General features: G+C 39.7%; 1 protein-coding gene across 1 annotated transcript in view; it reads left to right on the top strand.

Annotated features, from left to right (window-relative positions):
• Positions 1–1,937: 1,937 nt before the first annotated feature.
• Positions 1,938–17,266, top strand: part of mtnr1ba (melatonin receptor type 1Ba) — a gene marked incomplete at both ends in the record, with an annotated part of 39,921 nt that continues 24,592 nt past the window's right edge. The window contains one exon of the mRNA XM_079823668.1: positions 1,938–2,136. Coding sequence (XP_079679794.1) covers positions 1,938–2,136 — 199 coding nt within the window. The remainder of the gene's footprint in view (positions 2,137–17,266) is intronic.

Here is a 17,266-nt window from a genome sequence, read left to right as displayed (position 1 = left end):
CTAGCGCATGAGTCGTGGAGGCACACACGGAAGACAAGAACAAGTTGGATAAAGGTGTTATTTTGTTTGTTTTTTGCGCACAAAAACTATTGTTGTCGCATCGTAAAATTATTGTAGAGTCACTGTGGTGAGATGGACTTTGTAACGACGTTTTAAGTGCCTTTTATGGGTCTTGGGAGTGTAAATGTACTGAATGCCAATGGAGGCCTATATGAAGCCTTTCTCAGCCATCAGCTTTCAACAAAAATATCTTCATTTGTGTTCCGAATATGAACGGAGGTCTTACAGGTGTCGAACGACATGAGGGTGAATAATTAATGACAGAATTTTAATTTTTGGGTGAACTAACCCTTTAAGGTAGAATTTATTTTAGGGGAGCCTAAATGGCACATCGACAAACTTTGACAGATCATGTCAGTCAGAGGTATCGTAAAATAATAAGCTGTATGTATTGCGATGCCTGAAGCACTAGGGGCAGGGATTTTAGCTCCCAGCATGCACTGATGTTTGGCTAGAATATTGAAACAACAGTTCTTCGTTTATTTCCCTAATAGTTTAGTTAGAGTGTACAGTATATGTTGTATTATGTTGTTCTCTCGATGTGTACATCTAGGCTGTTTATACATTTTGAGCTTGGTGGACCCAGCACCAATTATGAGTGATAATTTGTCATAAATAAGGTGTGATTTTATTGTATTTATTTATTTTAGATCTTGAATTCACTGCCCTTTACGTTTTTTTTAAATTGAAGATAGCTTAAAAAATGAATTATATTTATATATTTGCTATTAATTTTAATAGAGTTTGATTTATTTTATATTAAAAAAAATGAATAAATGATTAGTGATTGGTAAGCGTTGGGGATTTTAAAGTATCGCTCGGTAGAAAAACGCTGCGAGGCCTTTTAATTCAACTCCGTTATTTGTGACAGGACGCCCTCACGTGCACCTGCGCGCTCTCAGGACAAGTTTAGACGCACGCGGAGGCTCCCAGCGCGTGATGCGAACGGGGCAGCTGTAAACAGCGGTGGCGCGCGCTCACGGATTTTGGTCCTCAATGAGGAGACCGAAAGAGACCGGCCGTGCAGAGCGGGTCGAAGGCGACGTCTCTCCATCTGCCGTTTAACTAGACTTCTCCGAGAACTGGACCGGGAACTCTGCTCGCGTGCACCCAGTCGCTGGGGGAGTCCCTTTGAGGCGGGGGAAACACGGAATTACTGTTAAGAAATGCTCATTTTCTAAGTTGGATTCGTTTAACGGCAGTCTAGCTCCTCAAACGTGAACACCACCTCAGATGAAGATAACCGTTTTTAACGACACGCACTGGTGTCCAAACCAGTCATGCTGCACTTAAAGGTTTCACACTCCTGAGGCGGGAATTCAACCCCATCACCCGATCTCAAGCATCGGATTCCGTCGCCACCGAGTGAATTAATAAATAAATAAAGTCTGACTGACTGGACATACAAGGCGAGCTGACGCGTCCCACGTTTGACAGCTTTTGGAGGCGTCTCAGTTGAACTCGGCTCAAGCGTCAATGTAAACATGCTGAACGGGAAGAAGTGGGAAAGGAGTGAACCCACGCCAACGTGATCCTTCCGTTATCAATGGGAAATACCGGCGGAGCGCACGCGACCAGAGCGAGAAGCTCGGAGACCGTCTCGTGCGCCGCCGCGCTCTCACCGTGAGTGAGTTTTAAAAGGCGCGCGGCGAGGTGGGCGAACGAGCACCGTGAAGTTGAACGTTTTCGTCAGTCAAGACAATTGTGGCACATTAATGAGAAAACAAACCCCGTCCACGAGCTTCCCAAGGATTGGTGAGAATATGGAAATGTGCTATTGTTGACGAAGGGGAAGATGACAGAAGCTTCGTGAGAAAGATACCGAGCGCGTGTTTTTTTTTTTTTTTTTTTTGCGAGAGGGGGGAACTTTATTCGACATGCCCGAGAATGTCTCCCTCGTCAGGAACCGGACGGATGTCGGGCAGGGTCGCGCTTGGGGTAGCGGAGCAGGCGCGCGGCCAGCATGGGTCGTCATGGTGCTGGCCGGTGTGCTGATCTTCACGAGTGTGGTGGATGTGCTCGGTAACGTGCTGGTGATCATCTCGGTGCTCAGAAATAGAAAACTGAGAAACGCGGGTGAGTGCGCGCGTTTTAGTCCACATTATTGAACTGAAAGATGAGATGATGTTAACACAGGACGCATTTTTGAAAGTTAAAATAGGCTATAAAGCAAGAAAAGTAAAAAAAAAAAAAAAAAAAAACCCGCGTCTTTCGTGAACGGCCCCTAAAAGTGGATGAGAATCATTCGCTGGCTCAAGGAGTTATTAGGATAATACTCGCATGACTCATTTGCAGTTTCAAATGAGGCTCATTAATACTGTGAACAGCTGCCTTGCCACTAATTCAAGAATATACCCGGTGCTTCATTCACTGGGAGACCAACCATTCACGTGCACTGCACACACGGCCTGAGCATGAATGACTGTCTCATTCAAAAAAAAAGAAAAAAAAATGTGGAGAATTTGGGGGATTTTCACCATACATACAGCTATAAAACGGACTCTATGCTATTTAAATACTTGAGTCTATTTAAAATATTTTCTAAAAATGATAATTATTTTCAAACGTACACAAACTCAATTTGATATTTTAGTTTAAAATGTCATTTCTATGAATGGAATAACCTGCTCATTTGTGTTCCTGTTTGCCCACTGATTCATTTTTAGTCAAGAAGAACAATATGTTTCATGGACATGAGAGGTTTGACGTTACATAACTCACAGATATCAAAGACGGTCGGAGCCTGAGAATAACACTGTGCACTCAAGGCTGTCTGACAGTGATACTTTAACGGATGTTTGAGGTGGTGGTGTATATGCTCGTGAAGATGATGAACGCATGTTTGGACATCAAGAAAATCTAAACGCATTTGGTGTGAAATACAATTTACACACACGTATCTGAGAATGAGTACCGGTGTGAATTGCATGTCTGAAACAGCAATAGCCCAGATTCAATTTACCGTCAACATCTATTTACTTATGGGCTTACTGCTGTGAGTGAGTGTGAGAGAATGCAAAGCAATTCCAGTTCGTTCCACTCAGAAAAAGCATTTTATTGGAGTCCCCCATTCATTAATATGAAGGACCATATGGTTTTAAATTATGGATTGTCATTTGCATTTTTTTCATTATCACAATAGTCATAGCTGGGGGCGTGGCGTGGGGGCGGAGTCGGCGTGGGGGGAAACAGTCCATTCCCCACAATGTAAATGGATGGGGTTAACCCAGTTTAGCCGGTGTAGAATCACTTCTGCCGCTCGACAGAGCAAGATATCTAGAAAAACTGAGCCATATTGGGTCAGATTGTCCGTACAGTATCTGTGACTGATAAACGACTAGAGGTCGACCGATGGTGGATTTCACCGATACCGATAACTAGGTTGGACCGCACTTGCCGATAACCGATTAATCGGCCGATAGTTTTTACAATGGATACTGGATAAAAAAACCCTAAGTAAAACAGTGTTGAACTTTATAACAAGAAATAAAATAAAACAGTACTGATCCATGAAAATGTGCTAAATTAAAAACGTATATGAATATTAAAATGAGAAGTTCTAACAGAACAAATTCTTCAGAACATAATTTAAACATAAAATATTACAGGTCAAATTTGTTTCTTTCCCTATAACCTAGAAACATGCATGTACATTTCATGCACGTACAAGTCCCTATGCAAATAGGATGCATTAGCTTACATGAACTATAAGCATTATGCATACATTTTTACAGCATTTAATATGAACAATACAATTGTACCTTGATCATTCATGTTAGTTCATAGTGCATTAACCAAGGTTAACAGATAAAAACAAAAATTCAAACTCAATTTAATGTTGAAATGAACATACTGACAATGAACAATACTCTCACAGCATTTATTAACCTTAGTCAATGTTACAAATTAAATCTTATTGTAGTGTTACCATTTCATATAAATCTAAACAGTCTGCTTTTTTAGAAAGAGATTATCTAATAAAAAACGATCACGTTTCTGCTTTGTTTATGTTTCTGTCGGCGTCATGACGATACAGTTTGTGTTCTCACATCACTAATTTTAGATATGCAACATTTAGGTCTGACTTGCGTGTTTTTTTATCACATTGTTTTACCTGCTTTAGGTACTGCTAATGTTAGCGTCCTCTTAGCCTCGTTGACAAACATACACACTGCTGTTATTTACCTGTTAATGCAGCATCTAGACAACAAATTAATTACTTTATAATGATTTGGAAACAAGTAATGTAGTGATCTGTATTCGTACCTTTTCGCTGTCGTGTTTTAAACGCGCATCTGATGTGTCAGCACTCTCTCTCCGCGCGTGTGTGAATGTAAACACAAGGCATCAGTGAGTTTTTATTTCGCCTCTAGAAGCCGCTCTCGTGCTATAATACCAGCTGACCCTTCTCAGAGCTCCTGTACTGTGTGATGACAGCGCACCCGTCTCAGCTGCTCCAGCAACGGACGCAACACGGAAAAACCATCGGTGTGGATTTTTGCCGATAACCGATTGTTCCACCAATCAGCTATCGGTGCCGATTAATTGGCAAAACCGATGAATCGGTCGACCTCTATAAACGACCCAACCGAATCAATGGCCAGAGTGTCATTTTCTCATCAAAATTCATGCTGCTCCGCCGACCCCCATATAGGTATGACATGCCAACTTCATGACTCACCCAGTCTTTCCATGAAGACGTTAATTCAGTGTTCCTGAATTTAATGGATTAAAAGTATGTATTACATATATTTAACGTTTTAAAATGAGCATAAAATGTGTCTTGTGCTATGAAATTGACATGTCAGTGTCACAATATTATTAGAATTACCGACAATAGTGAATTTTTTTTTTTTCAGTTTTTATAGCATCCGTCTTCATCAAAACACCGGGTGATTTATGAAGTAGCTGAGCTATTATGTTGTGTAATATTTGTGGGAGCAGCATTTTGACGAGAAAATGTACAAGTGCCGTACATATAATGTGACCAACAGCTTGGCGCACAATGAGCCCAGCCCTTCCCATCATGAAATAAAGAAGACTTTTGAATGTTTTGCACATTAATAATTTCACGCATTAAGGTCCTTTCACACTGGACGCGAATATGACGCATGAATAATTTGCGCAATGGTTTTATTTTTTGATCAGCTGTTTGTGTAATGAGAGCTTCCACACCGAACGAGAATGTGCTGTGGCGAAAAAACTATGTTTATTTTTTAACACTTGAAGCGTCAGAAAAGGCTTCAACTAATCACATACTAGGAAACAAAAGTCACGAAATGTCCAGTTGATGTCATTAGCTATGTAGTGCAAATGTTTAATTGTAATGGACGTATTGCCCAAGCTTTCGGAAATGACGAACGGCTCCATCTGCAGTATAAAACTTCAGATCAGGGTTTTTTAACTTACTAGAGGTGCAGAACGCCACATGGCAACTTTTCGGGACTGCACCAAGCAAAAATGAATCGTAATCATTACAAAGAGTAAAGATAAAGCGTCTAACAAGGTCTACGTGCATTCATTCTAATGGCTTGTTTTCCCCCACGGCATAAGCGGATATGACGTTTTGTGGGTGTTCCCAGTAATGCCGATCAAGTCTATGACTGCGTCCGAAATGCGTACTATGTGAGTATGTACTACATTTGAATTTGAACGAACTTCGCGATCGTTAAAAAAGTATGTTCTATATAGTATGAATGAATGTAGAATGAATGTAATCCGGATGTACTATATCCGCCATGTTGTCATGATCATGTGACCTACCAGCGTCAGTTGCGTCCCATCACCTCCATTCATAAATCGTCTGCCGTGGCCTCATGGGATAGTAAAGTGTCCATCGTATGCGCACTTCAAAATCTCGCCAGAAGTAGTAGGTCAACCGGGTACTTTTCGCCTACTGTTTCTCGAATACTATGAATTCAGGCATACTGCTCTGTTGGCGTACTGTTTTTCGCACACTATATAGTAGAGAAGTATTCGATTTCGGACGCAGCTTATGTCTTTATATGGTGAAATGTTAGAGACAAAACAGTCAAACTAAACTTTAGAAAGCATGTTCATTCTCCAAAAGAAAATCTAGAATTTAAAAAAGGGGTCAGTGGAGGGATCAGCAAAGGACAATGAAATTGTCAGAGAATTGTCAAATTGTTTTGAAGTATTATATGTTGTTCTCTTTATAATTTGCATTATCTGACCTCAGAGTTCTTGTCTTCAGTGATTTCTGAAGGGTGGGTTTTAAAATGCATCATTTTTTTTTAGATTTCAGCTTTTCATTGATCTCTAGAGCACGTGAAAAACTGTCAATGGGAACAGAAAAAGAGAGAGAGAAAGCGAGAGTAGGTAAACACAGATGTGAACCGCAATATCTCCAAACAGGCAGCCTGTCAAAACATTCGACAGCGCTGTGTTATTAGGTCAGAGTTTGATACGTCGGATGAGTTCTGTAATAGTCGTCAGTAATATGGAGTGTGTGAGAGTGAGAACAGACGCATGGGAAGAGAGAGAGAGAGAGAGCTTTGCTATGCATGTCATTGTGTCTTTGGAGATTTTTGATACTTTCTTATCTTGAAATGTGCAGGTGGCATCATCCCATCACTGTCTTAACAAAGTCTCGGTAAACACAGCAATGTGCCGATTTACCAGCACATCCCTGCACTCCAGCTCTCAAATAACACCTTGTTGTCTACAAAGGGATGAAGAGAGACCGAAATGACAGAAATGTTCCCGTCATTCCCCCCCCTAAACACTCCCTTTCTTCATCTCTATAATGCTTTCAGTCCAGTCCTTTCATTAGATTTGGTCTTTGACCTCATGTTCTGGGCTTTTGCTTGTGTTTGGTAGGGTGTGTTTGTGAGAACCACAAGGTGACATTCAGTGTCTCATTAGCATAGAGTGATGAGTTTGCTGGTGCTCTATATAGATACTCAAAGGACATGCGATAAATGTTGTGTGTGTCTGTCATCCTTGACTGCATCCTTCACTTTGACCTGTGATGATTCATTTGCATTAGGGTAGCACAAGTATTGGAGTGCTCAAATGATGGCATGATTGCATTTTTTTATTTTACATGCCCGACGTTGTGCTGTGTCCGGGTGAACCGCTGGAGCAGGTAGTATTGATTAATACATCAGATGCGTTTAGTTTTCCTAAAGGTTCCTTTTGTCTGTGCCGTGCTGGTCAGAATGAAATCCTATAGAGTGCATTAGTGCCCTTGTTCCGGTAGTATTTTTTCCCATTCATTTTTCCCATTTAACTCTTGGTTAAGGCCATGAACCAAGCCAATCAGCTACGAGGTGAATCAAAACAACACTACAAACTATGATTTGAAGCAAAACGTTTTTGATGGTGAGGTGACCTGTGCTGGCAAAATGAGTCGCAATCATCAAAAATGAGTTATTATTTTCGCACCCCTCTATTAAAAAGACCTTCAAAGTGATGTATGATTTGTTTGAATCGGACAAAAAGTAACTGAGCTACACCTGTTTGAAGTCGATAGAGTCAGCAAAGTCCATTTTGAGAAAAATCGAGTTTAAAGTCGGCATGAAACGGAAGTTGAGATCGTCTTTTTCTCCTTATTGTGACGTATATCCGAGTGAAACGGCTTCTGAAATTAGAAAAAATGTAGGGCGAGGCTTGATTTCGTCCTTCGGGAATTGATTGGATCGTTGGAAGTTGGGCGTTGGGCGTTGCTAACAAAATGGAGGCAGATTTGAAGTTTGCACTCAGTTGTGGAGAAAAACTCGATCTATTTCTTAAATAAATGTATTTTCTCTCTAAATCTTTTCTACATAATGTTACTGAGCATATTTCCTCACTTTTCGCTGGTTTATGCTACAGATTTTACTTATTTTAAGCCTTTTATGGCTTTATTTCTGTAAAGCTTTTTTCTCAGCTCTCCCTTATAAGGGGGAGCGCCGTAAGCGCGTTCACATGCTGCATTTCTCAGTGCGAGTCATCACGATAAGCTGTTCGTCCGACTATATTGAGTAAATTTTACATAAAAAAAAGCTTTTATTTCTCATATATTTCTCTCTTTTTGCCTCAAGTCCTTCTTGAAGAAGGTATTGTGTATACCGAGAAAAATGCACCAAACCACGATCAGTGACATGTTTCTGAGAGGAGGTGCAGAAACGAGACGGGGTGATAACCCCGCCCTCGCCCATAGCACATGACCGGGAGAGAAGAGAGGTCGTTTCGATGGGGGAGGGAAAGTTAACATATTTGATTAAAGATTATAAGGGTAAATTAATTTAAAAAAAATAATGAAGTGCACAGATAAATCAGTTATAGTAAACACTACAACATTAATATAAAAATACGAATTGTAAAATTTGATTTCATGCCGCCTTTAAGTTTTCTGAATGTTCCAAACAAAATCACATAGCAACCATACCTTAAAACACACACTAAGTCAAAACCAAATATCTACAGGACAAATATATATAAAAAATTGTTTCCCATGATGCCACAATTGTTTGATTAACATAGAGACAGACAGTCTATATATTAAGAGTAACCGCAAGGATCTAATATAATGATACACATCAGATGTTTTTCCCCAACAGTTAACCAAACGTTCACATAAGACATAACAGGTAATGTTTGCATGAATACTCGGCAAGACAGATATTTTGAAATACTGTAATTCTGTGTATGTATATCGGAAGCGTCTCTGTGCGCACACGTCTGACCTGTCAGTCAGTGCGAGCGAGATCATTTTCATGGACAAATGAAAGGTACTCCTCCCAGAAAACGTTCAAATGATGATACTTTTAGATGTTTGATTGTTATTTGGAGCATTGGGATCACTAGATGAGAGCTTAATGAACACATTTTTGTGAAAACCTCAAAATTGACTAAAATCGAAATTTTTCACTTGTTTTGCCTGTAGCTCGAAATTATACTGTGTGCATTCCGACGACAGCACGGGCCACATAATGTATGTTTATTGCAAAATATGCAGACATATACACATATATATATATATATATATACAGGCCAGTCGCAAGGGTGGTGCGAGGCCCTGTGCGAACGTGATGTGCGAGGTCCGGGGGTATAGCCTATTAACGGGGTCCTGTTGCTATAGTGATGAACAATTTGTTGTTTATGTGGATATTTAAGAAAAAAAATCGTATATTCAGTTTAACAGCATTAGGTTCAAGATGTTACACTGTGTAACTGAACTGCGCAGTGCGCATATTTTGACGCTAAAATTATGTTCTAAATTATGAATGGGTCAAACGCATTTGCAAAACGGCCTGAATCCACTTGAATGAGTTTGGACTGCTCTCTCACTGAATCATCTGAAGCCATTTCTCAGTAAAATAAACAGACAGTATTGAGAGGACCAGCTCTGTTTTTCAGTATTTCCTCTTTGAACTTGCGCTAAATGGATGTCTGACAATTTCGTTGCTTTTTGCAGTTTTCTGATTTAAAAACGTTTAAAACGTCTAGAGATAGAGTAGGCTTTACTCGTTCTGCGGTGCCATTGCTCTCACTGATGCTCCGAAAGGTGTGTAATAGTTAGGCTACGCTTATTTAACTTTAAAAAAACCTTTTATGCGTACCGTCAGATGAAATGCAGGCATCCGTGCGTTCTCCGTCCATGCAATAAATGCACATCCTTGAATGAGCGCGCATTTCTTGCGTATTTACTTGAACTTCTTATGTAATATCTATGGTTTTACCCATTTCAGAGGCGGCCAAAATCAGAATTTGAATGGACTGTGATAAAGCTCTACGAGCCTGACGTGCAATGCTGCGCTGACTGACATGTATGCATGAATCACCGTCACATGCACAGAGAAATAGGTTATTGCAAGTTGCAAGTAATAAATTTTTATATATATATTAGTGCTGTCAGTTAAATGCGTTATTAACGAAGTTAACGCAAACCTATTTTAACGGCGTCAATTTTTTTATTGCGAGATTAACGTTCTTTTTGGTCTAACAAACTTTGTAGTTTTTTCACATGCTGTTGCAACAACTAGTAACGTTAGAAAAACTACAACACCACTCCGGATGTAGCTAGACCGGAAACAAAACATCAGGCACGCTGCGGCTGCCCACACTTGTTTGGGCCATTAAAAGAGTAGATGTGGATGGCAAGCGTGAGACGCCAATAGTATTCTGAATGGAAAGTTTTCTTTTAAAAAGTTGCCAAATGGTTCCATTGATGAGACCAAAGTGGTCTGTGTGTTTTGTCGTTGTGAACTGAGCTATCATCGCAGCACGAGCAGTCTGAAATACCACTTAATGGCCAAAAACTCAGCTGATTCGAATTCTCCGCCCCCTCGTCAAAGCCAGGCAACAATGGATGACTTCAGACAGAAACACATGGATACCACAACTAAGAATAAACTTACTGCAGCCATAGCTAAATGGGTGGCTACTGCATGTAGGCCTGTTAATGTTGTGGAGGACGAGGGTCTAGCTAATATTATTCGCATCGCAGCCAACGACGGGACCTACGAATTGCCTTCGAGAGCCACCATTACTTGTCTGTTTGAGTAACTGGCTCAAAGCAAAGTAGTAGTATGCTTACCTTTTATCGGTAACGGTTACTGTTCATTCTTTCTGAAATAAGAGGCTGGGACTGACTGCTATGTTCAAAGCAAACTTGAGAAACGTATTAAGCCATGGTTTAACTGCACTATAGGCTGAGTCCTAGTTTACCTTGCATGTGCACTTTGTAATTTTATTTTGTATCGCCCTGTTTTGATCCCTTAGAAAGGGCTGTTGAAGGGGCTGTTTGTGCGACAAAGTATTTTTTTCACCCTTTTATTGATGGACAGTGTTACATTGTGTGAGCGATTATTTGCTCCAAGTGTGAATGACTGCTGCAAGTGAGAATGTTGGTGTGAAATCGAACACTACAGTATGCCAATGTTGTTTTCAATAAAACAAACATTTGCACAAAGCAAGCCGATCCACTTTTCTATGTTGATAAGAGCAGCCATTATTTTTTCAATAAGAAAAAATAATGGGATAAAAAGAAATCAAGGGACATTTAGAATAAATAAAAATGTGCGATTAATTGTGAGTTAACTATGACATTAATGCGATTAATCGCGATTAAATATTTTAATCGTTTGACAGCACTAATATATATATATATATATATATATATATATATATATATATATAGAGAGAGAGAGAGAGAGAGAGAGAGAGAGTTCAGATGCAAAAACCTGACAAAAAAGTCTGTCTGGCATGTTTTCTCTTAAATTAGCATTTTTTTTATGAGGCTCCTAGGTTCAGTAATTTCACTTTAATGGCAATGAAAAGGTTATTAGTCAGTTATTGAAATGCCATATTTTCAAAAATGTCACTTTTTGATTTTGATTTTTAACAAATTTAACAGTCTAAAAGTCCTTGTGTGCTTTTTTTTTGCAAAAACCTCTTTGGACAACAAGACATAGTAAACAGTTGCAAAATCACTAAAGATGCAACTAGAAACATTGCAAATGATGAATTCAAAATGTAACAATGAAGAAACTGATCCACACAGTAGGGGGAACTGTGATGCAAGTGACAGCCACATACGTTTCTGTCAAGAGTTTTACAGAAGCACAAGGAATACAGTTGTGTTTACTTGCTGAAATCCTGTCATTGAAACTGTAATGATGTACAAAACACGATAAAAACGAAAAACCAGCTCATACCACACCGTCATTCATCTTGAAATCAAATGATTCAATCGCGTCTTCTGATTGGTTTCTGTGGACTTATAGGATTTTGCTGACAAAGGGAACTGGTGTTTAGCGGTGTCTGCCAACGAACTGGTATTTCTAAGGCAGCGGCTATTTGCACCAATTGTAAATAGCAAGTAGATTATATTTATACTCAGTGAAAATATTTAGTGATAATTGCTATTTACACTAAGTGCAAATAGTGATAGATGCTATTTACACTAAGTGAAAATAAAATGTTCTTAGTGATAGATTATAATTAATAACTGTGCAAATAGCTGTAGATGCAATTTACTAAATGAAATAGCATACTAAGTGAAAATAGTGATATACTTTATTTACAATAGTAATTACATGCAACATTTAGCTAGGCACTTTATTTCCACTTTTAGAACATTTCCTTCATTTTTATTGAAAGTAAATGCCTTTCCGATGTGATATGGGATGGGAAAAAGGAGAAAAGTGAGCTTGGCAAAAGGCGGATTCGAACCTGGGTCGATCACGTCCAAAACTAGATTCTTGACCCTTACACTTTGCTGACTGCGCCACTGAAGACGTTGAAGATGTTACGTTTTGCGTCTTGTTTGGCCCAACCAGGCATTGTTAGGCGGAGCTAACGAGGCACGCTATTTGCACTTGGTGTAAATAGACACTCCGTATTTTCTAAATGGGCTGACGCGGGGATTTAGCAGATTTGATGTGAAAGCATTGGATGAAGGTATACTATGTGTGGAGAGCATTCGTTCAATTTGATTATCTCATTTTTGACGGAGGTGGCATTTAGCGGCTTTTGAATCTGAACTCTTCATTTATACATTAGTGATGTCAATCGAAAATTGAATTAATCACACATTTTTTCTGTAATTAATAATGATTAATCACGTTTAAAAACAGAGTTTTTAATATTTTTATATTGTAATCATTTCACAGTACTCTTCAAATTAATTTAGAAACAACTAAACTTTAACTAGACTTTATATTGAAAATATTTGTTGTGATGGCATCTTTTTATGAGGCCAGCATCACTGATACTAATACAGATACTTATGTCTCTATGAATCAAAATTGACATTAATGATGACCATTCAACATTACCGTATAATTGAAATCTATATCAATCTCAATATTTATTAGGCTTTAAAAAAATAGCTTCTAATTTAAGTGAACTTAACACAATCCTCACATAAACCCATGATATTTACCTGTGGCCTTTCTGTCTAACAGGTAGGAAATATATAACAGTCTGGACTGCATAGATGTTAAGTTAAATGTAGATTAATCCTTATTAAAGCTATAGTTGACAGACATCACAGAAACTGGTTTATTAGGTTGCTGTCACTTTAAGATCTGCCGCTGCCGCACATGACACAGATCTGACATTTGTCTCTCATCTCATTCTCTCACAGCTCTTTAAGTTATTTCAAGACGTTAATGAACTAACTAGTGATCATATAATGCAACACTAGTCCAAGGATGACAGAAATAATGTGTTTTATATATATATATATACACACACACACATATATACACACACATATATAAGTATTTCGAAAGCTTGAAATTTGCAGTGCTTGCATGTACTTTTTTTTACAAATGACATAGCATAAAAATGACATAGGCCTAATATTTTTGCAGATATTTAGGAAAAATGCTAAGTTCACATACTCGTTTGTCTAAAAAAGCAATGCTACAGCCAGTTTTTCTATTCTGAAATGTGCTTTCCGTGTCTGAATGTCTGTTTTGGACTGTGTGATTCTGCCTACTGCCAATTGACCATTTAACAAAAAAAAAACAGTGTATAGTAGCCATGAAAGCCAAACGAACAAACTGGTTCAAAGATTGCAGATGCTACCCAACCTAAAAAACCTCATCATCCTGTGAAATCTCTGAACGGGAGCATATTAAAACCCTGATAAATCAACTCATCAACTTACAGTGTGTAAGTCTCCTTGCCTTCCATTGTCATTTGCGCTCACTCCAGATGCATGTCCTCAATCTGACAACCCGCGTGAGCGTCGAGTCTGACGAAGAGGGGGAAACAACGCTCTCCAATATTTTGAATTCGGACTGCAGTACCCATTTCAACCACTAGCTGTCAATATTACATACTGCACGTTTAAACACGATTATTGAAAAACATATTCTGAAAAAAATGCTGGCGGCTGGGGCAGAATCAAATACCATTGATTAGCAACCTAGGACCTCACAGCAGGTCTGTCTTTAAAGGGTTATAAATTACTGTTCAAAATCAATCTCCCTATGGAGAAAATGAATTGTGCCTAGGGAAACTGTATGCAAATGAGATGACAGCATCACGCCCATACTTCTGTCCAGCAGCGCTCCATCATTCCTTGCACCTGTGTAATTAATTCCCTAGAGAGCGAAAAGGATTTTTAAGATATTATTTCTCGTAAATGTGAGGGTCATATCTCTACAGTGCAGTAAAGACCTCTTAACACGATTTAAGACAATGTTTCCTGATGCATTGAACTTAGAGGAGTGAAGCATTAAAGGATTTGTTCTTTCTTTCTGTGGAACACAAAAGACGCTATTTTCATACAGTGAATGTACAACACAACACTGAATATAAATGTGACATTCTGAGAAAAATCACTCTGCAAGTCTTTGCAGCAACCATTAAGACTATTCTGTTCTCAGCTTAACGGGTAACCTCTTGTCACTTTTTGCTGTGCACACTGGCTTATTATTGTGAAAACTGCAGTGAGATGTGCCTCATTGTCATGTCTTTACAAAAAGTGTGAGAGGTCAGAGTTTAAGAGCTGTAAAAGCGATTGGTGCATTTGAAAAGGTCGAGGTGTAAAAGTTATGGAACAAAGGCTGCAGAGGTCAGTCAAAAACAGCATCAGTGTCAATGGAGACCGGCCACGTCAGCGGCGTGCAGTGAAACATGATCTGTAGCTGACAAAGAAAAATGTAGCGTTTTCTACATGCACGTGTGTGTGTGTGTGTGTGTGTGTGTGTGGCCATTTAATACAAGGCTGTTTAATCATCCTATAAAGCCACTCCTTTCTACACACACCCACTTTCACACACACTAAAATTTCCTCAGATACAGGGTTATTGGTGCCAAGTGAGATTACAAAGTCCCTGAGGACATTGCCTGCGGAGCTGCCACAATTGAAGCACTTTACACCTACGTTAATTTATCTTCAATACATACACACCCAGTTAGGTAGGCAAAAGAGATGGTAGAACCCATCATGTGTGTTTTTACACTATAAAATAGAGATTGTGTTGGTGAAGTCCTCGTTAGTTTGGGGTCATTAGAGATTTAATTAACATTCATGTTGACTAAGCACTACCCTCCGTTGCCATCATTAATTGTTGTGTGTGTGTGTTTGTGTGTGTGTGAGAGCATTCTCTGTTATGCTGCTGTTGTTAATTAAAGGCTTTGTGTATGTTAATGTGTGTGAGAGAGACCCGGAGGAAACTTTTGATGCTCAGCGGTGGCTCAAAACACCTAATGGTGTTCTCAGGTACATCTCATTTAAATATCCACTTCCTCTCAGAATTTTCTGCATGATGCAAAATGAAATTGGCTGTTACTGTACCCTGTGATCACATTTTGAGACATTTGAAACTCTATTGGAGACGTGAGAGAAGATCCAAGAAACTCCTTTTGCTGTACATTTAATCTCATTGGTTCCTTGGACAAACAATTGAAGCATTGATGAATTGATGGGGGAAGACCGTGATAATGGGTATTCGGGTTTCTAGAATTCACATCAGTGTTGTTGTTCTCAAGTCGGGTCTCAAGTCCGAGTCAAAGACCATGGCACCTTCAGAGACAGGGCTTAGATTAAGCCAGGATTGAGCCTTAGTTAAATGATGACATTTAAGTATCTTTTTTAAACATGCCTGGATCTTGAGACAAAACAATGGCTCTGACATGTGACAAATATTTTTATTCTATTTCTGTGTAAAGCACTTTGAAATGCCACTCTGTATGAAATGTACTATAGAAATAAACTTGCCTTGCCTTGACATATTTTAAGATATCAGTGCATGTCGTTTTCATTTAAGACAGCTCAAACATGCATTTTAAAAGTCTGGGACTAGCTTAAGCTTTGTCTGTGAAACCAGACACATACACTATATTGCCAAAAGTTTTGGGACGCCTGCATTTACATGCACATGAACTCTAATGAAATCTCATTCTTAATCCCTACGGTTTAATATGGTAAATGTTAAATGGACTGCATTTATATAGCGCTTTTAACAGACCTACGGCCATCCAAATCGCTTTACATTTGCCTCACATTCACCCATTCATACACTCATTCACTCACCGACGGCGATGTCAGCCATGCAAGGCGCCATCCAGCTCTTCAGGAGCAGCTGGGGTTATGGTGTCTTGCTCATGGACACCTCGGCACTTAGTCAGGTGGAACTGGGGATCGAACCACCAACCTTCCAGTTTGTAGACAACCTACATGAACCACTGAGCCACTGCCGCCCAAATAATATGGATTTGGCCCACCCTTTGCACCTATAACAGCTTCAACTCTTCTGGGAAGGCTTTCCACAAGGTTTAGGAGTGTGTTTATGGGAATTTTTGACCATTCTTTTAGAAGCGCATTTGTGAGGTCAGGCACTGATGTTGGACGAGAAGGCCTGACTCTCAGTCTCCGCTCAAAATTCATCCCAAAGGTGTTCTGTCGGGTTGAGGTCAGGACTCTGTGCAGGCCAGTCACGTTCCTCCACACAAGACCAGTACTACTGTTCATGTTGGAACAGGAAGGGGCCATCCCCAAACTATTCCCACAAAGTTGAGAGCATGAAATTGTCCAAAATGTCTTGGTATGCTGAAGCATTAAGTGTTCCTTTCACTGGTATGAAGGGGCCAAGCCCAACCCCTGAAAAACAACCCCTCACCATAATCCCCACTCCACCTAAATTTACACTTGGCACAATGCAGTCAGGCAAGTCCCATTCTCCTGGCAACCGCCAAACCCAGACTCATTCATTGGATTGCCAGACAGAGAATTTCGTGGCTGAGTTGCTGTTGTTCCCAATTGCTTCCACTTTGTTATAACACCACGAACAGTTGACGGTAGAATATAGTAGTGAGGAAATTTCACGAATGGACTTAATGCACAGGTGGCAACCTATCATGGTACCACGCTTGAGTTCACTGAGCTCCTGAGAGAGCGACCCGTTCTTTCACTAATGTTTGTAGAAGCGTCTGCATGCCTAGGCCATGGAAGTGATTGGAACACCTGAATTCAATGAGGGTGAATTCCTCCAGGGTAGTGCAGTTTAAAACAAATATGGCTTTGGCATAGAAACTATTTTTTGTCTGTTCGTTTGAGTTTTGAGTATCCTGTACCGTCTGCCTGAAGATAACAATTCAAAAAGAAAATGACCTGGATGAGATGAGTCCAAAGAGGGGAGGGGACAACCTATAACCTTCTGTGCTATGGTGATGACCCTCTGGAGTGCAGTCCGCATCTGTGCAGCTGAAAAACCACACACAGATGCAGTATGTCAATATG

The sequence above is a fragment of the Gobio gobio genome, assembly GCF_949357685.1.
Source record: "Gobio gobio genome assembly, chromosome: 8".
Lineage (NCBI taxonomy): Eukaryota > Metazoa > Chordata > Actinopteri > Cypriniformes > Gobionidae > Gobio > Gobio gobio.
This window is presented reverse-complemented; position numbering and strand designations above follow the sequence as displayed.